At 45.2% G+C, this 26,396-nt stretch overlaps 1 protein-coding gene across 6 annotated transcripts in view; it reads left to right on the top strand.

Annotated features, from left to right (window-relative positions):
* The window catches only part of LOC100545312, a 43,294-nt gene extending 19,724 nt beyond the window's left edge, over positions 1–23,570 (top strand). For 2 of the 6 annotated variants that reach the window (XM_031552411.1, XM_031552413.1), the window contains one exon: positions 21,779–23,570. In XM_031552411.1, coding sequence (XP_031408271.1) covers positions 21,779–21,819 — 41 coding nt within the window. In that variant the 3' untranslated portion in view covers positions 21,820–23,570. Of the gene's footprint in view, positions 1–1,394; positions 2,239–9,157; positions 9,212–21,778 lie in introns of those variants that run through there. The other 4 variants (XM_010706976.3, XM_031552410.1, XM_031552412.1 and 1 more) reach the window with 4 other exon arrangements.
* The last annotated feature ends 2,826 nt before the right edge of the window (positions 23,571–26,396 follow it).

A 26,396-nucleotide genomic window follows, 5' to 3' on the forward strand; every position in this document is an offset into this window, starting at 1 on the left:
TTTAGAGCAGCCAGTGTATCCTGTGTTGCTCTGCTTTGAGGAGCTCCACTAAAAGTAATCTTCTGTCTAAGAATTTATGGTGCTGGTGTGTGTTTTGGGTTCTGCCCAGACAAAGCCACTGATCTCCATTGGCCATCTTCTGTGGTGGGTTAAAGGTGGATACAGTATTTTTTTTACACCTCCGGAAAAGTGCCTTTGCCTTAAAGGGTACAGTTAGCTAGGTTTGGGGGCTGGTGAGTAGGCATTCAAAGTCATGTATCCTTTTAACCACAGATGCCTGATATCACCATCTAAAACATTCAGGTTCGCTTTCAAATTTTGAAGGAATTGGCTTAAAAATCGAGATCTCCAAAACAGTTGAGCTCTTTTTTGTTTGCTCTCCATGTGTACGACTCTGCTGGGCAGAACCTATGAGAGTGAGCACTCTTCTTGAAACCTGCTGCCCCATATGTTAAGCCTGTTGGATGGCTGGTGTGTGAGGAGCTCTGTGGCTGGCCTGTGAAACCACAGAACCTTTGGAGGGAGGACATGGTCATGTTCTCAGCTGAGGATGCTGGTAGACCGTCAGGGACACCCTCTGGTGTGCCTGTGTCCCTTGGGGTTGGAACAGCCCTCTCTGAGTTTTCTTCTTCTTTGTGTCTTTGCAATGTCACGTCTGACAAGTCTGTACCTTTCACTGATTTTATTTCTTTCCCAGGCTATACAGCTGTACAATTTTTCAGAGCCCTCTCTGTGTCTTCCTGCTCACAGGAAACTGTGTTTACTCTATGGCCTGACTTGTGCTAATGTTTTAACCCCTTCTTGGTTAATCCTGAGGAGGCAGGATTTGAACGGTGAGCATCAAGAGGGGCTGAGGCTGCTTGTTTTGAGCCCCCAGTGCTGCTGCAGGGGGCAGAGTGCCTTCTGCCCTCGCTCTGCCTATGGCAAAACTCTGTGGGAAGGGAGGGCTTTGGAGTTGTGTCCAAGACAAGGCTCTGGTTAATGGTCACAAGTTGGAACTGCAAAAGTGAGACAAAGTATAGAGACATCAGATGATATGTTAGATGACTGGATGTTCCCCATGGACAGCTTTGGAGCCAAAGCTGGGAGTGAAGGGAGGAAATGGTCACATTGGCAACCATGAATTTAAATCCTTGTGAGCTTTTTCTCAGGAGCTACTACCATGCCTGCCAGCTGTGAAACCAAACCCTTCCTCCCCTCCTAAGCTCTAGTGAGCAGGAGGGGTGAGCCCAGCATTTGAGCTCTGTAGCTTTGGTGTGTATGGGTGAGTGATAGGAATTTAATGAATCCTGCCCCTTCTTAATATTTTTGTTACTCCACAGGTGCTGGAGTTTTCAGTCAGGTCCGTTTCCTGAACAAATGGAGTTCTGCATTTTTATTTTTATTTTTTTCAGGCCTCAAAGAAAACTCAGCAAGGGATTTGGGATTGGCGAGGAGTGAATAGATGAACCATCTGATGTACCCTGTGGATCAGCAGACTCGGACTCTGCCAGACCAGCAGGGGAAGTGGTGGCTGAGCCAGAGATGCTCTTTGTAGAGTGTTCCATTCCCCTATCCCAATATCCCCTATCCATTCAAATCAAAGGGCTAGTGGTGGAAGTGCCAGGGCAAATCTGGCCTCTTGATCCCTTTTTAGGGGGAGAAGGCTTCCATATGGATCAAGAGCATATTTAGAAATCATATGCCACAAAGATGACCGAGGAGCAGTAGAAAACCAGAGTCATCTCCAGACAGGCAAGAAGTCTGTTTGTGTAGGCCATAATTGTGTAAGTAGGCAACAGTGTTTGCATTAGCTGTGGCTCTAGTGTGATATTCAGGGAGAGCTTCAAAGAGCAGATTGTAAGCAGAATAATGTTATCTGCTCCCTGGGCCTTGGGAGTGGTGGGAATTCAGTTGTTCTGCCAGGTGGCAGACCTTGCTGGCCAGGCTTTGACTCAGATCCTTCTGCAGCAGGCATTGCCCTGAGCATTAGGGTGCCACTCCATTGCAATCATTTGTGCATCTTTCCCAATTTAGATTTGACTGGTTTGCTCTTGTTTAGAGAGTGATCCGTCGTGGGAAGATGTACTGTACCTGCAGTTAAAACTGACCTGTGATTTAGGGCCACTTCATATTTGCTGTCAGTTCTCACCCATTGGTTTTAGTAGTGTCAGCCCAGTGCCTCCCAGTAATGCTCCAAATAAAGAGACTAATGGCACCATGCTGGAGAGGATTTTGTGACCACTCTGTTTTTTTTTTTGTTTTTTTGTGTTTTTTTTTTGTGATTTTTCATAGTATATGATCCTTGACAAGTCCCCCATAGTACACATTTTTGTGAGTTATTTTTTTGTTTGAATTTATTCTTAGCAGTCACTTAGTACTATCAGCATTTTCTCTGTGTAGAGGCACTAAGCAGTCAGTGTTTACACTGAAATAGAGGCGTTGGGTTCATACTGTTTGGTGGCCAGGGGTGTTGCCTGAAAAACTGGGGCTCCTCCATCTGTTAGAGGTGGGGGCTGTTTATAATGATGTTCACAGACCAAATGTGTTATTGTTTTGAAGGAGTTTTGGCTTAAAGATAAGTGTGGCAAAAAAGAATTTAAAATGTTTTAGTGACTAATTCCATGGAATATGAAATAGAAATAACTTTCTAGAAAGTTCAGAGGCTTTTCAGGATATTCCAAAATATTACCACAAAATTTACAGCCTTTGGATGCTGGAGTTAGTTTTTGTAGGAAGAGCCTGCTGGCCAAACCGCTTGGGTTGATTTGTATTTTAGAGTGCCCTAAGGCTGCTTAACTTCTAGTGGAGCAGTGTCCAGTTTCTGACAGATGATAGTTGTGATTTAAGGCTGTAGCTGAAATGGATCTTTCCTAATGCTGCAGGGATGGGGCAGAACCTTTGTGATAGTCTTGCACGTGTGGGCACTGCCTTGGCACAGGGCATCCCTGGTCAAAGGCTGCACAGGGGGTAATGTGCATGCAGAGCAACCTCAGGTGACAGCTGGGAAGGCCTTGCCCCCTTGTTTCTCTGCTGATTAAAGTCACGTGTGCCTGGAAGCCTGAATGCTCCACTTGCAAGATAGCTAGTTTGTGCACCTAGTGGTGCCTGCATGTCCCTGTGCTATACCCCTGATTCCAGACTACAGCCAGCTGGAGTTGCTTTCCTGTACAGCCAATGACCTACCCTTTTTTTTCTTGCAGCTCTTACACTGCAGAGTTAAGAGGTGATGCTCATCACATAGCAGCACTGCTCAGTGCCAAGGAATTTAAATAGAAAGCCTGACATCAGCCTCTAAAACAGCTTAAAAAGTCTTTTGCTTGCTATCTTTCTAAGCTGATCAGAATGGAAGACCTGGCTTTGTATTTGCAGGCACCTGTCACCCTGTAAGAGAAATGAGAGGAGCTGTAGTTTCCCTTGCTACCTGGGCCAGTGGCTCAGCACTTGCTTGGATGGGACATGCCTGCGCTTGTCAGTGGTGGTTTTGTGAAGAGATGGCTGGAGCTGTTGTAGAAAGGACGTGTCAGAAGCTTCAGCCTTGCTACTGGGCTCAGCTTGGGGCATGTAGGGTTTCATGCCTCACTTATGGGAACGTTACCATTGGGAGTAGCCAATCCCTTTCTTTTTAATTCAGGAGCCTCTTGCCCCTGTGGCCCATTGGGCTGGCCACTCTGTGCCATATGGTGGATGGGGACAGGTGGCATGCACTTTGCTCAGGATCTGAACACCCTCTGCCCACCGCAGCTGCACCCCAGCCTTGCACCTTAAATTTCCTCAGGCATGGCAGGCAGAGTACAGCCAAAATTTGGCTTTGGGGCTGCTGGAGAGGAGGTTGAGCAGGCTCCCGACTCTTGCACACCTTCCCAGGGGGAAGGACCACATGATGGGCTACTCTGGCCACCTTGGTGCCTTCACCTGCTGTGGCACTGGGCTGGAGCTCATGCAGTGTTGCTTCTGCGCTGGTGTCTACTTCACCTCGTCACAAGAAGCATGCTGTGACCATTTCTGCCCTTCCCTTCTCAGGCCACGAAGCCAATTTGTTGAGTTTCTGTTGGTTTTGGTCTTTCATGGCCAAATCATTGCTAGGCATGGTTTCTTCCTTCCTGTACTCCTTCTACCTCAGTCTTCTGCTCTGTCCTCAAGAGTGCAGTTTATGTGTGTTGTAATGTTTCCTGGGGCTTCGTAGTTTTTCCTGTTTCAGTTCTTTTTTCCAAACAAAGCCACATCATCTGTCTGTTTCTATCTTTATGTTCTCTGTGATAGACACTCAGGCTTTGACTGCCTTGTTCCTTCTGCTTAATATTCTTCCAGAAGCCTGATTTGAAGTTAAATTGTAGCAAACTTGGTAAACGCAGTTTTATTTTGTTATTGCTTTGAAATTGTTTTCATTAAAGAAGGGAAAATCCCTTCAAAGTCTTTAAGTTGGAACAAGGTGATTGCATATCAGTATATGGAGTTTGAAGTGTGCTGATTTAATGCAAACTTGCACTGGAAGATTCTAAGCACTCTTGCACCAAATCAACTAAACTGGTGTGGAAAAACAATATTTAAGCTGTATGCAACAGCTTACAGGCCCTTAGGTTTAAAGCTAGAACTAGGTAATGAAGCATAATAACGAATGATAATAATTAAAAAAATAATAATAAAATAGAATTAGGTAGGCAACAGAGCTGTTGTTTTGTCCTGTGGAGATAACAAAATTGAAAGCATTATAAAAACAGAGATGTGTATATAAAAAGGAGGTGTGAGGTGAAAGGTGTTTACTAATATACAAGTTGATAGTTTGCACTGTACACTGATTCCAGCCTCCACAGATTGACCAGGCTCCTAACTATTTGAAAATTAAGCTGTGGTACCTGATTTTGAACTGTTCATAGCCAGAGTCGTAACTATTTATTTTGAACCTCAATAGCATGACATAAATTCCCCTTTCTTGAGGATTGCACTGTTCCTAGAAGGATCTTGCAGTAATGATATCTATATGCTTTGTTTGCTAATATATTTTACAGTCATCTGTGTGATGCTGCACTTTGTGTAAGCAGTGACATGTGTGCAGCACTCGCTGTCTGGCTTAGGTTTGTGACCATTGCTGCCTAACTGGAGATTTTTCCTGAAATGAGACTGAATGAGAGGGCTGTGCACCTCGTGAGGCAGGGGTGGTGGTTCATCTCTGCTGCCAGTGTGGTATTTTGATGGTGATGACACGCCGCGAAGCTGTGCGTACCAGTTCCAGAGCTCATTACAGTGTGTTATTCTGTAAGCATGTAACCCTCAAAGTGATCGTTTCCAATTCCTGCAGCTTCGTTTTAGATCCAGATCCAAGAGGGAGAGAGTTGCTGGGTTATGAGCAGAGAGCGTTTGTGTAACAGGAGGTGGGATGGGTGGGAGGGTTCTTAGCCTGAACTGATTCTGCTGTTTTCTGGGACTTTAACCCTAATATGTTCCAATTCAAATGTGTTTTTAGAGTGAAGCGTTAACTCTTGTGTCTTCAAAAAAAAGCTTTCCACATTTCCTTAGCTATGTCGTTTCCTTCTCTTAAGTGGAAACAATGGCAGATCATAAAACAAACTTTCCACCATATGAGTAATAGTGCTCCCAGGTTGTAGGTTTCAGCTCTGATGCCAATGCTTTTGTCTGAGACCAGTGGGAGGGACTTTTTAATTGAAACAGAGAGGGTGAGCCTCTCCTCTTTTTCTTCCATTTCTTTTATTGCAGGTGGAGCAAAGAATCTCAGAAACCAAACCCTACAGTTTACTCTCAACTCTGCTACTAACATTCTCCATGACCTCCAGCAAATCTCTGCTCTTCTTGTCATAGCTCTTGAAAAGTGAGGAAACAAAACTGCTCTTCCAGATTGGCCCAGGAGTTAGGAATAATCCCAGGGTTACTAAGCTGATTAATAAACTGAATGTGTCACCTTTTTTATGGGCTGTTCCCACTGGCTGTAGGCTACTGCAAATCATGTAGCCAAATAAATGTTATTTCAGCTCTGCCTGTATCTATGTATATAGGAGTTAATGAGTTGCTTTGTCTCATAGCCAGCTCCAAAGGGAGGATGAGGAGAGGCTGCTGTGGAAAGTCCCCAGCTGTTGCTAGGCACTACAGCGTTGCAGCTTCCTTCTGCAAAACTTTGCTCAGGTTTGGCAAGGGGAGAGAAAACCAAGTGATGGAAAGCCCTACAAAGATGTGTTGCTTACATTCTCTAAAGCATGGCTTTACTGTGCTGGGCACAGAGAGTGTGTGGCTGCAAGTGAGGTGAAAGCAATTTGGTTAAATAGAATAATATTCAGTAACTGGCCTTCTGTTTATTCATTCTCAGCTGCAGGATCGTGTGGCTTGCTTGTTCTCTGTCTCTTCTGTTCCTCCTCCTGGTGTTTTTTGTTTTTTGTTTTTCTTCTGACTGACTCTCTTGGACTCTTGCAGTGAAGCTGGAAGAGCGCAGCATCAGTGTCTTGCCATGCTTCCAGTTTAAGTAGTAACAGGAAAACCCAACTATTCCAGAGGGTTTCCTCTGCTGAGGTTTGTGCTCCACGTTTACAAACTGCAGATGAGGGAGTATTGTATTTGGATTTTAGTATCAAGTCTATCAAATAGCACACTGGAGATTACAGCTAACACAAATTGTTCTGTAGAGCATCTTGTTCTTACTACAAAATGTAACGTCCTTGAATTGTAGCAAATAGCGTTAAGATCCTTTTACCATTAAGGCTTGGCATGACAACTTCAGTGAAAAGAGCACCTCTGTTTTCTGCCAGAAGCGTAGGACTTCAGATACAGCTGAGCATTTGAATTCCTCCTAGTGAAGTCTGGCTGGTTGTCATCCACCCACGGCTTGTTCAGGCTTTTCAGTCAGTCTTTGTCATCTCTTCTAAAAGGTGTAATTACGTCTCTGTTGTTCCTCTCTAGTTGTCCTAATATGAGAAGAGTGAATTTATTTAAGGTTTTGCTGCCTCTGTTAATGTGTAGTTGGGAAATAGTGAGTTTTGTGGCACCCTCATGGAGTCATAAGGGGATCAGAGTATGGGACCTTGCTAGGCATTGGGATAGACTGGAAAGTATTGTGCTTTTCCCCTTTCAGCAGAGGATCCCATGGTGTTTCTGAAGCCCTGCAGAATGCAGTGTTGCTGCCTTGCTCCTCCATCCCTGGGGATTCGCCCAAGTACTGTGAAGCCGAGCTTTACAGCTGTCTGAAGAAGCAGAAAGTCTACACAACCACACAGATTTTCCAACTTGTAGTTAAATGGGTATGGCAGGATATGTCCTGCTCTAACAGTGTTCCTCCTTCAAACAATAGGGATTGGCATCATGAGTTCCAATTCTCACTTTCATTACCTGACTCCACTTTCTCTTGCACGTTTTATCCCACCAATGGACTTGTGGCTTTTGTTATGTAGCTTACCTGGTTTGTGCAGAGACACGTTGAGTCCTTTCTGGTTAGAAACCCTGGGTCTGTGCTGACATGGCAGCCTTTCCAAGTCAGACTGAGGGGCAGAGGCATTGGGTGTGGCCACAAATGAGCCCTCTGATGACTAACAGAAATAAGATTGGGATTTATCTGCAAAAGATAAATTAAAGAAAATTAAAAGAAAAATTGCAGAAATCACTGTAGCACTTACCTTCACTCCTGTGGATGTTTGTACTTTCCTCAGACCCCAAAGTACACATGCACAGGCTTCAAGATGTGTTGCAGAGTCCTTCTCTTTGCCAGACAATATAGGTGTGCACTGAGTGCTGAGGGCTGGATTTTGGATCTGAGTAGCTGATGTGTGTAGAAACGTGGATTTCCAGCCCCCTTTCCAGCTTAGGGGAGGGTGTGTAGATTAGCTCTGCAAAGATATATTTGTGGAGTGTAGAATGGCAGAAGCTGTTGGGAGAGTGGGATTCCTACTGCACAAGTACTTCCTATAGAAATAAGTGTTTGTTCTTTTGGGCACTGTTGCCAGGTTTTGTTTGTTTGCCTGTTTTTCTGAATTTGGAAGTGGGGGTGCATATGTGTGTTTTGTTGTGTGGTTGTTTGGTTTTGGTTTGGTTTTTTTTTTTAAGCTTTTTCGAGTTTCTAGTCCTTTACTGTGTTGCTTTTTTTTTTCTTTTAACTGGAAAAAGAAGGAAGACTTGAAACAACAGGAGCAAGAAAGCAGCAAGGACTTACTATTTACTGTCAGTGTTAGTAGGATGGAGGGATGTTTTTCCACAAGTTTTCTGTATTATTAATACAATTAGAGAAACGCTTCAGTTGCTTTGTTAAAGTGTGTTTGTGGGAGGGAAGTGTTTTTCCACACATCACATAGCTTTCCAACTGGAAAGGTAGAAAACAGGAGCTAGGAAAATATTTCTTTCAAAAGCTGACAGAGAATCTCTTGCCTGATGTATCCCCATAATAAGATTTTAACTATGAACAGTGTAGTTGAAGTACTTTTAATGGAGAAAGTGGTTTCAAACCATATTTTTCCACTTTGAGGGTTTTGTTTTGCTTGTTTGTTTGTTTTTGAGGGGAAAGAATTACTTTGTTCACTTGCCAAGTTTGAAAGTGCTGCCTCAGAACTGGGGTAGAACTGCATCTCACCTGTTTATTTCTGAAATTACACAGAGTAATTACTGTTTTAGGTATATCCTGTATGCTGGGTCATGTGGTTCATGTTATGACAGCTTTAATGGCTCTTCATTGTATAGCAAAGGGATTTAGGACTATGGGCAGGTACTTTTGCTTCATTTTGTAATTCTAAATAGGTAGACATAATAAAATTTGCTGTTAAATAATGGGAACATCCACATATACGTTAAAAAGACTATTTTTTTCTTCATAAAAGGAAGACAAATTCACCTGCTTCAGGGCAGAGTCTAACCACTAATTGGCAGAAGTTAGGAATTAACTTCTTTTTAAGCAGTTGTTTCATTTCTTTTTCTGTGGCATTCCTTCTACTTTCTTTTGAAACCTGGCACACTGGCCAGTGCTGGAGGACTGTCTAGGCTGTGCAAAAGAATCTCAGGTTAGGCTGATTCCTTGATGGCCACTTCCGATGATTCATATATTCTTGTCTTTCATATCTCCCTTAAACCATCCATCCATCTATCCATCTTGTTTGGTAATTAGGTATTAATAGAGACTTCCTACAACCTCTCTCTCTCTCTGTTCCCTCATGCTTCTGCTACTAATCCCTGGATTCTACTTCTCTTTCAGAAGATGCTGCTGAAGAAGAATTGTGGAATGAAGACTAGAGTTATTAAAATTCGTGTAAGTTGCTCTTTTGTGGTGCACTTCATCTTTCCACATATTTCTGAATGTGGTGATAGTCCTTGAAAACCTGTGCCAAGAAGATTATCTCTGGAGGTTTCTTTGGCTTGATCAGCTGCATAATAAAAGTTACAAATCCAGAGGATAAATGGTAGTTGCAGATCTAAATTGGGATCTAATGAAGCTAACAATATTTTCCATTTTGGAGACCAGGGGTTCCTGCTTCATTGGAGAGGAACTCTACATCTCATGCTATGAATTCATGCAGTTATGCATAGCCATCCTGTAAAGTGTCATTTGGATCCCTCTTGAGCAGAAATGTTGATCCAAGTTATCCAGTGATGCTTAACATGGATGAGAGGTATTGGTAGGTAGTCCAGACAAGGACTGTAGCTATGTGCTGCACTGATGTCAGCAGAGCTGTAAGGGATGTGGGATGGGTGATCTCCAGATGACAGCGCTAGTCTAGATTGCTTGGATGGCTTTACAGATGGAATGACACTGCAGTGTCTGAGCATCTCCTATTCTTGAGTGCACACAAACGTAGCAGGTCTAGGTTTCTTCCATGTTGTGCTGTTTGCACCTCTTAGGCTTTCTCCCTAGTACACCATCCCTTGACTCTTTAGCCAGCCTGTCTCCTCTGTGGATACTTTGGCTTTTTTTCAGTCAGTGCTGTGTGGCACTGCAGGGAGGTGTGCCTTGTACATTGCAGCCAAAATAAGCGGTTAAGTCTTCAGAACCCCACATGATCCTTCTCATATTTGCAATACATGAACAAACCAGCTTGGAGTGAAGAATTTTGCAGTGAAACTACTACATAGCAATTATAACCAGCAAGGATGCCTTGCAGGAGGGGTGAATAGCAGACCAGGACTCTCCAAGGACTGATGCTTTTGTGTACCCAGAATTGCTACTGTTGCATGCAGTTGAGTGCCCTTTCCCATCACCACTTTGTGGGTGACTTTGTTACTGAGAGGAGGAGCAAGTAAGACTGGCTTAGAGCCTTGTATGCAGCTGGTGGTGTTTCTCTCACCCCTCATATGCACAGAGCTATAGCACTTCTGTCCTGTCTTCCAGCTCTACCATGATCTGATGCTTCTGATGCACGATTAATCCCAATCTGCTTTGTATTCTCTTGTGCAGCTGCCTGAATTGTTTCCACTTGAGCTATTTTCTCCTGTGCCCTCTGAGCATTCTGATTCTGAGCATCAGGTTGTACCTGACCTATGCTAATGCAGCTGCTGTGTTTTACTCCAATGTATTTACCACCTACCTTTTAGCCTTGTCCCTCATACTTTCCTTATTCTTTTTTTTTTTTTTTTTCTTTTTTTCCTAGGTGTCCCTAGACTACAGTTAACTTTAGTACTGCTACTGCTAGTAGCCCTGCAGCCCCTGGGATTTCAAGGGCACCTCAGAGCTGTTTCCCCCCGCACCATGAGCTCGTTATTGCAGCTTTCTGTGTGCCTCTGGAGAATCTGAGAGACAGAATCATCCCTCCGCTCCCTGCTGAGCTCATGTCAGCTCACACTAAAATAAACAGCAGAAATAGAGAGCACACCTTTCTGACAGATGGCACAGCATCCACGCTCTCTGGCCAGCCTTGCTGAGCTGGTACAGTGTGTCGCTACCTGAGTTGTTCGTGCGGTTTCCATGACAATAGCAAATGATACTTCAGTCTCCAATTGATCTGTCGTGGTAGCAGAGGTGCTGGGTAGATGAGCATTTTTGCTCCTGTTTTTCAAGCAATTGCAAGTGCCTACTTCTGTGTACACAGCTTAGGGAGGAGGCAGCAGGCCCCCAGCCGAATATCTTGCTGAGGTGCCTCTGCTCTGGGAGCAGCTGAGGGAGATCCATACCTCTGAAGGATGTTGCTGTGCTTACCACACAAAGGGAAACCTCAGTCCAGCCAGTGAGATACGCTTGGCACAAAGTTCCTTCTCAGCGGTGCCCAGGGAAAGGTCAAGAGATAACGGGCACTAACTAAAACACAGGAAATTCTGGTTGCCCCGAGAGCTTGTGGAGTCGCTTGAAGATACTCAAAACATGCCTGGACACAGCCTTGGGTAACACGTCGTAACTAACCACTCTCAGAATGTGGACTTTGAACTAGATGCTTATTCCACAGGCACCTGCCAGCCTCATTCTGTGATTTTTGGCTTTTTCCCTAGCACTCAGTAACTTAAGGCACTAAATACAGCTTTTTGCAAAGGGTGACAGCAGAAGGCCAGGTTATAAGCCTGGTTCTCTATTGCTCTGTTTGCTAACAGAGGTTTGGTGTTGTGACTCTGCTACTGGGGGTTGGAGAAATTGAGAGAGATCTCACAAATAGGTTGTTGAGCTATTACAGGAGAAATCTGACAACTGTCTGCATGTCTGAACAGGAAATGTCATCACATGAACTTGTGTTGCTATAGCCCTGGAAAGTCCTGGTGTACAATGCTCCTGTTTCAGCACAGGTAAAAAGTGTGCAGTGATCTTGGGTAGGCAGCCACATCCAGACAGAGTAGAAATGGATGAAGATGCAGTGAATGAACTGAGTTGAGGAACAGGCCAGCAGAGAAGCAGTGCTGCCTCATAATTTTTATTTTTATCTTTTATTTTTATTTATTTTTTTGAAAAGATTTGAATCAGAGATCTATTTTCTTGCTATATTCTGCTGCTTTCTGCATGTCTTACTGTCACCATAACCCTCACATTGAAGGGAAAAGTGACCAACTAGATAGTAGACATGCTTAGCACTGTGATGTCAGTGAAACATTTTCATGCTATTTTTGCTGAAGACAGTGTCGCGTGTGGTTGTAAGATAACGTGCTCTTAAAAATACACTCTTCCTGGCTGATATTTTTATTATCTTGATGTCTCAGGGCTTTGCTGATATATAAGGACACAAAGTGATGTACTTTCATGCATCATCCCATCTATGCTGTTCCTCCTCCTTCTTCTGGAAGAGCCTCGCTGAGGAGGGCTAGATAGAGACAGACTGTCTCTGCCATCTGGTACCAGAACATTTTCAGTCCTTGAAAATGTTTGTACTCCTTGGGAGCCTTTCTGGAGCAGGTGACCCAGGCTGGCTTCTGCTTTTCTGCATGCTGTTTGAATGCTAAGATGCGACCTTGTCCTTATTTGTTGTACCTCAGTTTCCAGTGGTGTTAGGCTACAGCCTTTCCACTCTCTGAGCAGCTCTTCTTAAGTGAGGTGATGGAACAGAGATATGACAAGCCCAAGAACCTAGACTAAGCAGCAGCTTAGTGATGTTTGAAACGTTTTGGATAATAACTGCTGTGAGAGGTCAGGTAAGGAGAAAGTACTAATTAAATTTCCCTTCTCTCCCTCTGCCCATCTGCCCTAAGTAAGGGAACAGGAGAATCAGGCCCTATGGGTAGGCAAGTGGGGATAAATTGGAGGTGACAGTGTGTGTATGAAGTATGGATGTATATGGATGCATGTGTAACATAGCGTGCTTCAGTGCAAAGTGAGGGGTAGACGTGGCACACAGAGGTGTTGCACAGTGAAGCAGATGTCTGTATGCAGATTTGATTGCTCATATCTCAGTGTGTCAGCCAGTGTCTTGTCTGTAAGTGGAAGGAGGGTCTTAGGTATGAATGAGAGGAGCTCATGTATGTGTGCATATTTTAATAAGTAGAGCACATGTGCATGGTTGAGTGTTACGTGGAGGCATGTCCTTAGTTTTGAAAGGAGGATGACTGTATGAGCATTAATTTTCTCAGCCCTTGACCTTGCTTGATCAGATGCAGGCAGCTCTGCAGAATGCAGAGACCCATTTTCTAGAATCTATCTATAGTATCACAAGTCTTCTGTTGTCCAGGCCCTCTTGGGGTAAGGCTCCCACTTCAGTCGCGTACCTTGTTTTTCCATCATGAACTCCTGCATGTAGTCTCTGAAAGAGACGGATGGAGCTTAGCTCAGGGGCAGCAGCTGGGCTTATCTCAGGCACAGTAGGTGGGTAGAAGACACAACTGGTGAGCCCCTGGCTAGCTTGAGAACTCTTGTTGGGACAGGCAGAGAGTAAGGATTTCAAAGCCAATCTGATAATCTGCCTGATCAGATAGGTGTTTTCTGCTATGTAAAAAATAAAATAAGAATTTTAAATTGGAACATAAACCACTTGTACTCTTGCATTGATTTTATCAGTTCTTCAGAACATCCCCTGCTTGAATAGTGGCCAGATCCCAGGAATGACTTCCCTGACGCTTATCTCTCACGTTTGCAGCCTAAAAGACCGATGCAGAAACACGCTGAATATCCTCCTAAAACAGAGGACCTTCTCAGCTTAGAGCTGAGCTGTCTTGGCAGAGGCCTGATATATTCATAAATATGAGGCATGCAAGTTGACAGAGCAAGATTAGGTGCAAGCCTGTTTCTGGCTGCATGGTAAACAGTAAAGATTTCACAAGTCAGAAGATTCTTTGTGTGTGTACATACGTACAACATGTTATTCCTTCCACTGTAGATTCCCAAGGCGCTTTGCGAGCATTGCTAAATGAGCAGAAGAAAATATCATGATTGCAATTTCAGAGTTAAACTGAGAAACCAGAAAATGGGCTTTGATCTTCAGACCGCATTCCTTGAGCTGCATCCTTATTCATATCATACCATGCAGTCTAAACAGCTCTGATATCTCGGGTGGCTTGCTGACAGTTTGTCTGTCACTCCTGGTTGTGTTTAGTATGTGTCTGAGTGCCTAAACCAAATCTTGCCCTTTAGAAGCAGCAAGAGAGGCTCACCTCCCTTACCATTCACATCTTTGAATTACTTGCTGGGCAGAGTCCCCTCATGGAGCTTTTAGTACTCTAGTAACCTAGACAGGCATTTTTCTCCAGATAATGGGCAACTCTCTGCTGAACAAAATGGAGAAGGTCCTCTCCATGAGGTGAGAGCGTGAATATCTATTGGCCTTCTGGGGAAACCAGCTCCCTCCATGTTTCTCTCAGCCAAGCCAGTGAACTACCTGCTGAAGATTTGTGTATTGATGGCTGGCCCTGGAGAACGTAAGGCCTTGATCTCAGTAATTTGTGACAGAAGGCAGCGTGGGGAGGGATATAGTCTAGCTGAGGTGGGAATGCCTCTGTCTGTTTAAAAACTATCCCAAATATCTGGTTCCAGACATTGTTTTATTTAGCACTGCCTTTATTGGATTTTATGGCAAAGGCTAATTAGCCTTCAGACTTTCCATAGCATCTCGAGGAGGGACTTGTCTCTTTACTCTGCTCCATTAAATAGAAGAATTTTCATTGCTTCCTGCTTTTCATAAATTCATGCCATGTATGCCCCTGCACCCGTTAATCCGTGTAAGTGCTTGCAGAATAGATGCTCAGGAGTAATTGAGAGTTTCATAATCCATACAGCACTGGAAAAGCAGTGAGTAGTTGGTGAATCAGGGTTCTGTGATCCTATTCTCAGTTTTGCCCTTGTGTTTGCAGTATGGCGTGGGTTATGGGTCCGGTTTAGGAGCAAGGGTGAGGAGACATAGAATGGAGGCGGTGGCTGTGGTTCAGGAGCTGGGGTGTGTGGCTAAGAAGGGGCTTGCAGGGTGGCAAATCACATGTCATTGAGAGATGGATTTGGTAGCTTTTTGGTTATACCTGTATGGTGGTGCAGAGAGAGAAGGGTAGAAGACAGCTGGAGGGTCACAGTGGCTCTTCCACTATCTTTCTCTGATAGACTTTCAAGTCCAAGATGGTAGATCAAGCATGTCTTTTACCATTGCATCCATGCTCACCGCTGTTGCTCCCTGCTCCCCTTTGTTTACGTGGCTGTGGGAACCTGGCATCCATTCCTTCTCCCAGTCCCCAGTGCCATAATCCTCTTTTCTCACACATACCTCCCATGATACACCCACTTCCTGCGCTTGGCTTCCGCAGCTGGAGCGGTTTGACCAGAGGCAAGAGCACTGCGTCAGCATATGTTTGCAGCCTGCTCATGCCAGGATAATTAATACTCACTTTGCAGTTTTAATTTGGGTTCCCTTTAAATTGAAAGCGGTGTGCTGCTCTGTGCCAGCCTGCCTGGCTGGATACCCTGACCCCACGCAAACTGGAAGCCACACATGCCCAAGTGTGCACCATATACAGGCCTGGAAGGAGGAACCCAACCTGGGGCTCCTGGCCTGAAGGTACTGTGAGGGCAGCTGGCTGCATTCACTTGAGGTAGGGAGGATGTTCTTACCATGCAGAGAAGGCTGAAGAGAGAAAGCTGGGGAGGAGAGAGAGGGTTCTACTTATGTGTAGACAAGAGTGTTCTTGTGCCTTCTCCTTGTACTCTGGAATATGTGGACTATGGTCTTTGTGCAGGAACTGCTGCAGGTGTGTACAGGGAAGCACAGGCCATACTTTGTTGGGAAAGAAGGTGGTGATAAGACACATCCTGTAGTTACAGGAAATGTGGATTCATTCAACTTGTTCCTGAGAGATTTGTGTGGCCTTCAGAACATGATCTTCACTGACACCTTGGGATGATGAGTTCCCCAAATTGGCCAGTGAGCACTGAAATCTGCCCCTCCAAGTAACCCATCTGTGCCTTTTCATTGTGCACTCTCCATCCTTCAGAGTGTAAGGCAAGCAAAATCAGTTTGTAGTCAGCTTTCTCAGATACACATCTCAAAGATGTGTGGGGGTGAGAAGGAAGACTTGTTACGCTGGTGCCAGTGAGGACCTGGAACTGGACCTGGCCTATTTCTGCTCTTGAGCAAATGACCAGCATTTGCCTGGCCCTTTGAAGTGCCTTACAAGAAGTTCTATGTTGCCTATCTGGTGGCACCTCTGGTAGTTGCCATCTGACAACTCTACACACACTTCTGCAAATGTTTGATAATTGTTTTTTTGTTGGTGGTGTTTAAGGGAAATGGAGTTGTGTTTGTAAACTATTGAACTGGTCTTTGCAATGCACAGAAGGATGCAGGTGTTAGGCAGCCTTATGTTGGTGGAGAAGGACAGGCCTTCCCTTCCTCTCAGTTTTTAAGGAGAGGTAATGGACAAAAGAGAAAAACAGTGCTGACTGCAAAGTTCTGCTCTTCTTCATTGGAGCAGCATTAGGAATGGATCATTATTTTTCTTGAAAGAGAAGGGAGAAGAGTAGTTCTAAATTGATATTACGTCAAGGTCTATCTTCTGGCTATCTCCTGAAATCAAACTGAACCTGGAGGTAGTGAGGAGACAGATGGGAAGGAGTTTGCCTTTGAAAGGTTATTTTTTGGTCTGTTCCTAGCTTGTGACCTAAATAAATTGTCAGAGGCTTATGAAGAAGCAGTTAGATGTGAATAGCTGCTCCACTGGAGAAGCTGGTCCTGCTTGTCAATGACGATGTCTTGAAAACTGCCTAAAGCAAGACTGTAATTGAAAGAAAATTACTTCCCATTAGAAGATTACAACACATAGATGTTAATTCATCCTGGCTGCCTGACTGTGGTTAACGCATTATGCTCCTGTTTTACACAGGAGAAGCTGAGGCATAGATGATGGGAAGTTGCTTAGTCAGGACCATGTCCAAGATCAGAGCTGTGACTAGAAGCAGGCCCAGGGTCCCCCCTTCTTGCTCACATCATGATTGTTTCCCACATCAAGGCTGAAGTGTCACCAGTTTCTTTTCTAACAACTTGGCATAGGTGAAAAGAAGGAGAGCAAAATGGAATTAAAAGCACTGTCCATGCTGCACTGCGTAGTCATCCAGCCTCTGCTCTCTCTGTGCATTGCCTGAATGTGGGCACTACCTCTGGCTCTGCTCACCCTGGGCAAGGCAGCTGTCTCACAAACCAGCAGCATCATGGGCATCTGTCTTTGCCAAGGCTCTCTTGGGGATTTATTCCTTTCCACACAGGGTGGTGGTGGGAATCGGATGCGCCTTTACAACTTGCAATTACATGGTGCCTTTCACCCCAAAGGACTTACAATAAGTCAGTCTCCAGACTGCAAAGGGATCATTCACCCACCACTGAGAGGTGTCCACCACTGGAAGGCGTAATTCTTTCAATGAAGTTCAGCAGCATTTCCCAGCTACTGGGGCCCAAAGGCAGGAGAGAAGGGATTCCTGTGGTGTCTTGGCCCTGAATAGGGAATGGGTTGGCAGGGTGCACAAACTGGTCTGATTTTTGGATGCTGCCAGGATGCTAGAGCTCTTATGAAAGAGAACCAAAGAGTATTAAGCAGATCATAGTTTTGTATCATCCCTAGCTCTACTGCTCCCTTCTAGGCCATTGTTGTGTTAGATAACTTCATTTTTTCCTTCTCCTTTTGTGATTGTTATTTCCACATCTGAAAGTGTACTTGGGGCTGTGCTTGCTTCTTCTTTGTCTAAATAAGAAAACCACATTTCCATGGAGTTTTCAGTCCAAAATTAATATATTTCACTCTATGCACCTTAAATATTTCTCTAGACGTCATTGTGGCAAGGGGGACGTTTCTGGGAGCAATGTAGTGTTTTGTATTAGTAGATTTACCTTTTATGTATTTGGATTTTCTGTTTACTTTTTCCTTGCCAAAATATACAGTTATTTTGTAGGTGCATTTATAGAGCAGTTGTCCATTTCTACTTTCTGGGAGCTGCTGATATTATTGAAGTTGTACATTTTTTCTGTGTTATCTCACTGGTCATCTTTGGGACACTTGCATCCAGTCACAGTTCATACCATCTTGAGGAGTACTTTTTGTTAATGTGTTTCAAGGCTAGTTGCTTATTTACCACCTGTATTTATTGGTAATAATACTGTTTGTAAGTGGGAAGTGTGTATGAAGGAGGGAATGTGCACATGTCTGTGCATGCAGATGAACTCGTGTGACCAAGGCTGTACGTGCGCAGTTGCCTGAAACGTGGGTAACACACAAGTTAGCTTACTTGGGGCTAATTTAACTTGAATTGGGTGTACAAATGCTTACAGGTACTGAAACTAACTTGTGCTCCAGACAGTTGTATAAGCCTAGTGAGGAGCTATGCTCCTCTGAGCTGCCCTTGGGATGCTGAGGAAGCTCAGCCCCATCCAAGGCCCTGCTTGACTTGAGGTGTGAGTGGACAAGGTCCATATGGGTGGGAACAGCTCCTTCTGTAGTTCGGAAGTTGGCGCATGCACAGGGAAGCGTGGACAAGTGACTGAGAAAATGCATGTGTACAGGGGGTATGAAATATGAGGTGTGTGAGAGCAGGTAAGTCTGCACAAACTGTGTGCAAGTGGGCACAAGTGAGTGTGACAGAGCATACACCCCACCATGTGTTGCCCTCTTGCCAGCAGTGGTTTACTTCTCGGGCTGTTTTCCAGCTGTGTAAACACATTGCTTAACAAATTGAGAGCTCTGGTTAATGATCCCCTTTAGCACAGGGCCCATATTAGGCTCCATTTTATGCAAGTTACCCAGCTGCCAGAATACCACTAGAGTGATCATACTGGGCTTTAATGTCAAATGCAGAGTGTTTGTACGCTGGGGAGCTGCTGAGACAGTCAGCCTGGGGTTGCTCAGCGAGGGCTGTCAGGAAGGTTTGTGGCAAGCTCCCCAGGGCCTGCTGTAGCTGGAGCAATCCAAACAGCCTGCCTTAGTCAAAGCGACATCCCTAGCATCACAGACTGGTGCTGGGTATGTGAGGAGAAGGGCAGGATGGCCTGGACACTTGCACTGACTCCAGGGAGACAGTTGGATCAAGCAGCAGGATAGGAGGAACGTGTTTCCCTCTCTGGCAGCCAGCCCTATCCCTTGTTCTGAGAGCAGATCTAGGGAGTTTTGCTTTGTATTGCTCATCAAAGCTAGACCACCGCATGCTGAGATCCCAAATGGTGTCAGGGACTAAGTCATATCAGGGCCAGTCATCCCCATAGCAGGATACAAGCTCCAGAGGAGACACAAACTTCTGTGAAGAGTGGGCCAATTTGGTGCTGGTGCTCATTCTTCTTTCCATCAAGGTCCCTAGCAGAGCTGCTGCTCTGTCATCAGCCATACAGGCAAAAGAGAGCCCCATGCTGCTCGAAGTTATAAACAATTGTGGAACAGTCGTCTTATGGAGGTAATTGCATTACTGCCTCTCCTACACCTGCACTTAGACATGAAGTCCTTCCTGCCCTGCCCTTGCCTGCAGTTGTGGTGGTTGTGCTGTCAAAAGCCATCATCATGTTGCTGCTTGAGAGGCATCACAATGGGGTGCAATATGAACTTACTTGAAGCCGCCCAATTGCCTGTGAGTCTCCGCATCTTGCTGTCTTCTCATGTCCTTGTACTTTGCCTCCACACTTGCTCTGTGCCCATCTCCCTTGTGGTGCTCTGAGAGGGTGCTCTGCTTATGCGTCGTGGCCCCAGATGGCATAGAGAGCAGCCTCATGGCTCCTTCTTATCCAAAGCCTGGTGAGTTTTGTGGATGATATTCATCTGTCCTCTGAACCCATTTTTCCCCAGCCTCTATTCCATCTGCTGTTCGCCAGAAATGAACTGATTCAGCTGCCTTGCCTAATCCTGTCTGGCATCTCAAAATGGAGGGGACTGCCAGGTTCTTTGTTGCTGTTCCCTCTTGGCACTGGCAGGGGACCTTCTCTGCTCTGGAGAAGGACAAATGTGCTGATTTATTCTGCCCCTTAGATTTGAATAGGGGTTGCTATGTTACCCTCCGTCTCTGAGGCTTGCCAGAGCACACACCATATATAACCCCACAGCAGGTGGCTATTGAGAAAAAGCCCTTAAATCTGCCTCTCTTGTTTCTTATGTTGCTGGCCAGGGTGTCAGGGGGATGTAGCAGGGCATGATTTGCTGTCTGGAACTCTAGTCGCGGCTGATGCCAAGCACCATGTTGGCATTTTCCTTTCTCAAGTGCCTATCTTAATTTGCAGAGGAGGGATCCACAGGCAGGAATGCACTGCCTGTGCTGGCTTTTAGAGAGGCCATTTCTGATATGAAGACTGCTCCATGGAGCTGAGTTCTGACCAGGATCTGGGAGGTAGAGGCTTCCGGATCCTGCTGCCATGACTGCTGCTTCTGAGGCCTGGCTTGGAAGCTTTTGGGGCTGTCTAATTTGGTGTGACTCTTTGGGTGACCCTGCCACTTGGGCAGCTTTCTGGAAAGAGACGCATGTGCCATCTCATAAGTGGTTGCTGCTGTCTGAAAGACCTGTGCTTGAAGTGCACTGGTGCTTCTGCTCACCAAAACAAAGTTCCTGAGATATGAATAGAAAACACTTCCTATGTGTTAGAGCTGAATTGTCTTATTTGGCATCATTGTTCCTCTGGGATCCATGGATCAAGGATGACCTAGTGAGGAGCAGCATTTCTATCATATCACACTGGATCCTCACTCTAAATCTGCTTTGACCATACTCTGAACTATTTTTAGAGGTCAAGATACAAACCAAGCTTGAATGACTTCAGGTGGGATTATTATTATTATTATTATTATTTTTCTTTTTTTTTTTTTCTACCAAGCATCTCCCAGCCATTCCTCATCAATTTGTTGTGGTAACGTGCAAATTAAACCATGGGTCAGGCAGTCCCAGTGCTCTACAGGTAACATCACCTTCTCCAGGTCCTACATATGTGTACTCACCTTACAGACAGGACTGTTCTGGGAATCTGTCTTCATTTATTTTTGCCTCTACTTATAAACAATCTACAATCAGGGAAATGCCCTCGTGAGAGGCCTGGACAGTCACTCCATTGTGAAACAGAGTTGGCTTAGGTGTCACCGCCTAGTCTAGACTTAAGGCCTGGAAGGTCTGATTTCCAAAAGTGCTGAGCACTGGCACAGCTAGTTTCCCCAGGATTCTGAAGAATCTCTGGAGCTTCTGAATATCAAACTTGCTCCCTGCCAGCATGGAGATTACCAGAAATGTTAATGAAATACTTCTGGATGTGAAGTGATTTCAGGAACAAATATTGTGTTTGTCTATTACAATGTGGAAAGAGCAGAGAGGCTGCAGATGGATTAGAAGTGAGATAATTTAAGAATCAAGTCAAATAAATTAGAGGGGAAGAGAAGACAAAAACTACAGGTAAGAAGAGATGCGGTAAATGGGATGGGAGAAAAAACAATGATGAAAGCCTAAACTGTAGAGTCTGGAACCAAAGCTCTGGAGAGTTTCTGTGTGTCTAGGACTTCATAGTTTGAGAAACAGTGATTTGTAATTTCTTACAGGAGAGCTGTTGAAAATTAGAACTGAGAAATGAGTCTTCAGAAGTGACTTGGTTTATCTCCCTGCTCTAAAAGCATAGTAGGTCCCTGCTTTAAGGACAAGTGAATCTGAATTTTTCTCTTCCATATATTGCCTTCTGCCAGCAATGGTGATGGGACTCTGAAAAATACATTCCTGATTATCCTCACATTGTTCTGCATAACTGAGTGGCTACAGGTACAATGAATCCTGGTGATGTAGATTTCAGAGACTTCCGTCTTAGGAGGGATGGCATACTCTACACAGGAGGAGTAGGAGCAAGGAAACTAGCCTGGGCCGGTGCTATTTGCTACAAGTACAAGTTGACCACTCATACAAGGAGGTATGCCAGAGAGGGAGTGAGAGTTTGAGGCAGAAACCTCACTGCTTGCAGCGTATGTGAGTACTGACTTCATCACTCTTTGTATTCTCCCGCAGAGCATCAACGGAGGCCGCCCGCCGCCTCACTTTGTGTATGATCCATCCACCTTTGCCTTCCGTTCCCTCAGCACCTTGAAGCCGCTGAGCCCAATAGCTCCAGTGGAAGAACCGTCATGTGCCTACTGAAGGAATTTCTCCAAAAACCTCAGGAACTATCAACCAACCGCCTGCCTGGCAGTGGGAAGGGATGTGGTGACGCCCGGGGGGTTTGGTGTGGGAGAAAGGGACAGTGACACATCTTTGCAATGCAGTCTCCCTGGCAGCAGGAAACATACAGCTTTGCAGCAGTGACTGGTTTCATACCATTGTCACATCTGAGCATTAGCAGGTGAAGAGATTTTTGTTTTTCAAGTGTAAAATGAGACAGGTGACAGGTTCAAAACTGTGAGGACAGCCATCAGGGTGAACATGTGAATGTGATAGTTGGAAATATCCCTGAGGGATTCAGGGGCTAGTATAACCTGCATGGCAGCAGTGAAAAGTGATCAGGTCCAAACAATTTTCCAAGAGTACTTGGGTCTACAGTACTTTGGTGTAGACCTGACCATTCTTCCACAGGAAAAGGAGGGCAGAATTGGAAACAGAGGCTGTACCGGGCTGCCTGCAAAGGAAGAGGATCCCTCTCTGAGACTGTTAGGATTGTATTAAATTCAGGCTTGCTTGAGCAAAGACCCTGGGAGATGGATGTGGGATGGGGTAAATAGAAAATATAGTTCCACGTTGCAGCTAGTCTGCTGGCTCAGTAATATCATCTAAAATGAGATTGAAATGGGAGGCATGAGCGTTCTGGTTATACAGTGAGGGTTAAAATAAAGTTATAGAATAGAGGATTTGTGTTCAGCCATCCAAAGTAGCAGAGTACCCACCAGTTCTCTCTTGGCATCATCAGTGAGAAGAACATGAGTGTGCCTGTATGCTCCTCGGTCTCCTTTCTGCTGAGGCTGCCTCTGTTTGAGGATATGGAGCATTTGTCCATAGCATTGTCTAATGCTCTGCTGCACCTATAATGATACTGAACACAACTGGCGTCATCAGACTCAACAAATTAAGTATCTCCAGCAAGTTGTCTTTTACCCCATTAGGCTGGCTATTAAATTCAGATAGACCTCTGTTCTGTCCCAGTGGAGCAGGTATTTCTGTATGTAGCATAAAGTGGGAGAAAGGAGTCTTGTAGCCATTTGTTGGCAGAAGAAACAAGAAGGAAGCGTCTCTATTGACAGTCTTACAGCAGTTAGGAACCATGATAAGTCTTGTTACCACTGGAGTCTAGCCTTGAGGCACAGATGTGCTTTGTGCTACAAGGCAGCAGCTAATGGGAGAAGCTGTCACCTGTCATAGTGAGGCAGAGGAATTCCTCACTCATTTTCTCTTGCTGCATCTGATAAGTCTTTATTGCAAGTACCTGGTGGAGGGAGTAATGTCTCAGCATGGGAGGGAGTAATTTTCTCAGCATTCTTCAGCTTGAATCAGCATCTGGCTGGGTACAAGTGGGAGTGAGTAATTTACTTGTCTGGATCAAGAGGAGCAACTGTGAATAATAATATAAAATCAGTTTTATTTTTAAATCTGCTCCACTATATAAGTCTTTGCCCCTTTTTGGATGAGACCAGGGGTCAGTACAGCTCTCAGAAGGAGGCCACAGACTGAACCAGCACTTGCTGGTACTTTCTGTGCTATGAGACCCTGGGGAAAAGACTGAAGGCCACCTAGGCATGGGGACCTGAATCTCCTACCACTACCCCTCCTTCCCCAGCTGCCTCTCTCAGGCAAGCAGAGTGGCTGGGTGAGGCAGTGAGGGGGTGTCCATCCTGATGCTGCCCAAGCTCTGCCTGCTCCTTGGCTCTAGGGTATCACAGCTGGACCACATCCTGCACCAGCACTGCCTCCAAAGGACTGCTTGGGTTTTCTGGTGAGGTGCTTCAGGCAGATCATCGTGATTCCCTGCAAAAGTCCCTTTTTCTGACATAGGCAAATTCCTCTGCTGATTCTTCCCACTCCTATAGAGACTGCCTGTTTTGTTTGGATGGCACACCTCAGCTTTTAACTGCTGCCAGATTGAGCTGACCAGGGCAGGACAGGATGCATCACCTCCTCAGACCAAGTGCCCATGCTCGAGAAAAGGGGCAGTTGCAGCCCACTATTCTGCAGGAGGAATGCAGCCCTCGTGGACCCTCACCTGTGCTTTTGAGGTGCTTCCCTGAAGCTCTATTCCTTCCTGTGTGGATGCTGCAGGCTGCCTTCCCTGGGGGCCCCGTGAATGGGAATGTGGATGTCCTGCCCATATTGTTGCCTTTTAGTACTTTTTGTAACTTTTCTCTCTGTCTTTTCTTTTTCAATCTGAAGGAAAAATAAAAATAATGAAATAAAATGTAACAGCTGCTATATTCACTCCTCTGGTAGGTTTCATGTATTTGCCATCTTCTGGACATCTGTGGGCAGGGGTATAAGAGGGGATGGAGTAGGCAGGTTGTGGTACATGACAGTCAGTCCCAGGCACTCCAAAATCACGAGCTATGCCTGTAAGAGAATGGCTTTGGAAACAAATAATCAAGAACTTTTATGTAACAAATACCTATTTTTTCCACAAATAAGGGATCTCCCTTGTGCAAGTGCTCCTGGTACAGTATATCAGCCCTCACTGGCACTCCTCCCACCTAGGAGTCCCTTTGGCTACTGAGTAAGCAGCCTATTGCATGGGGGTTGTATGTGATCTGGCTGGAGGTCTCCATTTCACAAACAAAAGGGTGGGTGAATCCACAGCTGAGCTTGGGCTCATAGTTTTAATCCTTTATAAGTCTTATGCTTTTTTTTTTCTTCCCCCCCTAAGTCTCTCAACAGCCTTTTTGCTTGCAGCCAGGTGCTCATTCTGCTTTCCTCAGCAGAATAACAAGTCGCCATTTTCTCTCTATCTTGCTCTAAGAACCCCATTTCAGGTACTAGTAACCATTATCCCCTTCTCTTTCTATCCCCCTGAACTAATTCCTGCCTCTGCCCTCGTGCTCCTAGCAATTTATCTGAACCAACCTCTCATAAGTCTCTTGCTTAAACTCCTGACCCCTTTTCTAAGGCCTCACAGAGTAGACTAGCTTAAATTCTCTGAGCAGACCTGCTTAGGCTCATTCCCAGGAGGCCCCTTCTGCTCTTCTATCTAAGCTCCCATCTCCTCTAGGCTCTGTGCCACCTCTCTTATCCTGAAATCCTCCCCCCTCTGTCAGCTGCAGCTCACTGTTAATTGGCCTTGGCCTGTTTTCTGAGGGCTGTAAGGTGTGCTTGCTGCCTTCTCTGCAGGATTGCTTTTCTTTGTGGTGTTGTTTTATTCTTCCTTCCATCTGTTTGTCTGTCCAAAACAGCTTGACTTTTTGGTGTGCCCATCTCTAGTTCCCTAGATGCAGTTCAAAATGCAATGGCCTTATGTCTCTACGAGCCTAATAATCTGTCAGGCTGTGCTTGTTCATAAGTGCAAAAGTGCACAGAGGGCTATGCTTAACACATATCAGCTGTGCTATATGTACCCTGCTGAAGCCAGAGTACAGCAGAAAGCTGGCACAGTGCTTTGCAGAGTGCAGTCAGCTACTTGGTCTGGGTGAGCCAGGGTCCCCAAGGCTGTAGTCTAGCTCTCCAATGTATATTTAGGTTACGTTATATTTTGCCCATCCCTCAGTTTTCCTGTAAGTTGGACCTCCTCGTTATTGACAAAACAGGACAGTTGTTGTGGTAAAACATTATTGTAAGAAGCCTTGATAAAGCAACAACTTTGAAGCTAACAGAAAACAGGTTGGTGGTATCCACTATGGTCTTTGTGGTTCTTTCTAGTTGCAGCAACCAGCGTAGCTTACAAAGGAGGCTAAGGACATTGGTTGTCTTTGAATGCTGGATCCTGGCATGTGGGAATGGGGCTTGCTGGAGACGAGCGAGGAAGCCATCAGCAGAAGCCAGAGAAATGGGAGCTATAGTCTCCTGAGTGCCTCCCATTGCTTCCTCCGGCATACATGCAAGGCTTTCTAGTTCTGTGGCTCCCAAACTACTTTGTCCAAATGTTCCCTCCACTGCTGGAAGGGGCAGCACACAGGCTGCAGTACAAGCAAAGCGCTTTGTGAATGCAGTCAGCTTGGCATAGGGCCCTCACGACCTTGGGATTGTTGGAACTCCTGGCTGCAGAGCAGCCTCCCAGTAGGTTTGGGCTGTGGTTCAGTGGGAGGGGAGCCCGTAATTTCTAAGCTGAAATCTTTCTCTGCTCTGATCTGATCTTGCTTGAGACATGCAGGTGTTTCCCTTCAGAGCAGAAAACAGACCCCGCAATCCCTCTGGAATTTAAGTGGGACCATTACAGTCTAATAGTGTTCTCTAGTTAATGAATCAGGTTTGGTCTGTTACCTTTTTAATATAAGGGAACCAAGCTCACAGCAACAGCAGAATGGGTTGTTCTATGCATAGTCTGAGAGTTATCATCCATTCACAACAACCACACAAGATCAGCTTGTGCGCTATTTTCTTATGTGTATATACACACACATGCACATGACATATGTTTGTTTCACTGGACTGAGAAATCTCTGTACTGTTACATCCACTCACAAAGCCGAGTCCTGTACCCACCTGGGTCTTTGTTTGACAC

The sequence above is a fragment of the Meleagris gallopavo genome, chromosome 2, assembly GCF_000146605.3.
Source record: "Meleagris gallopavo isolate NT-WF06-2002-E0010 breed Aviagen turkey brand Nicholas breeding stock chromosome 2, Turkey_5.1, whole genome shotgun sequence".
Lineage (NCBI taxonomy): Eukaryota > Metazoa > Chordata > Aves > Galliformes > Phasianidae > Meleagris > Meleagris gallopavo.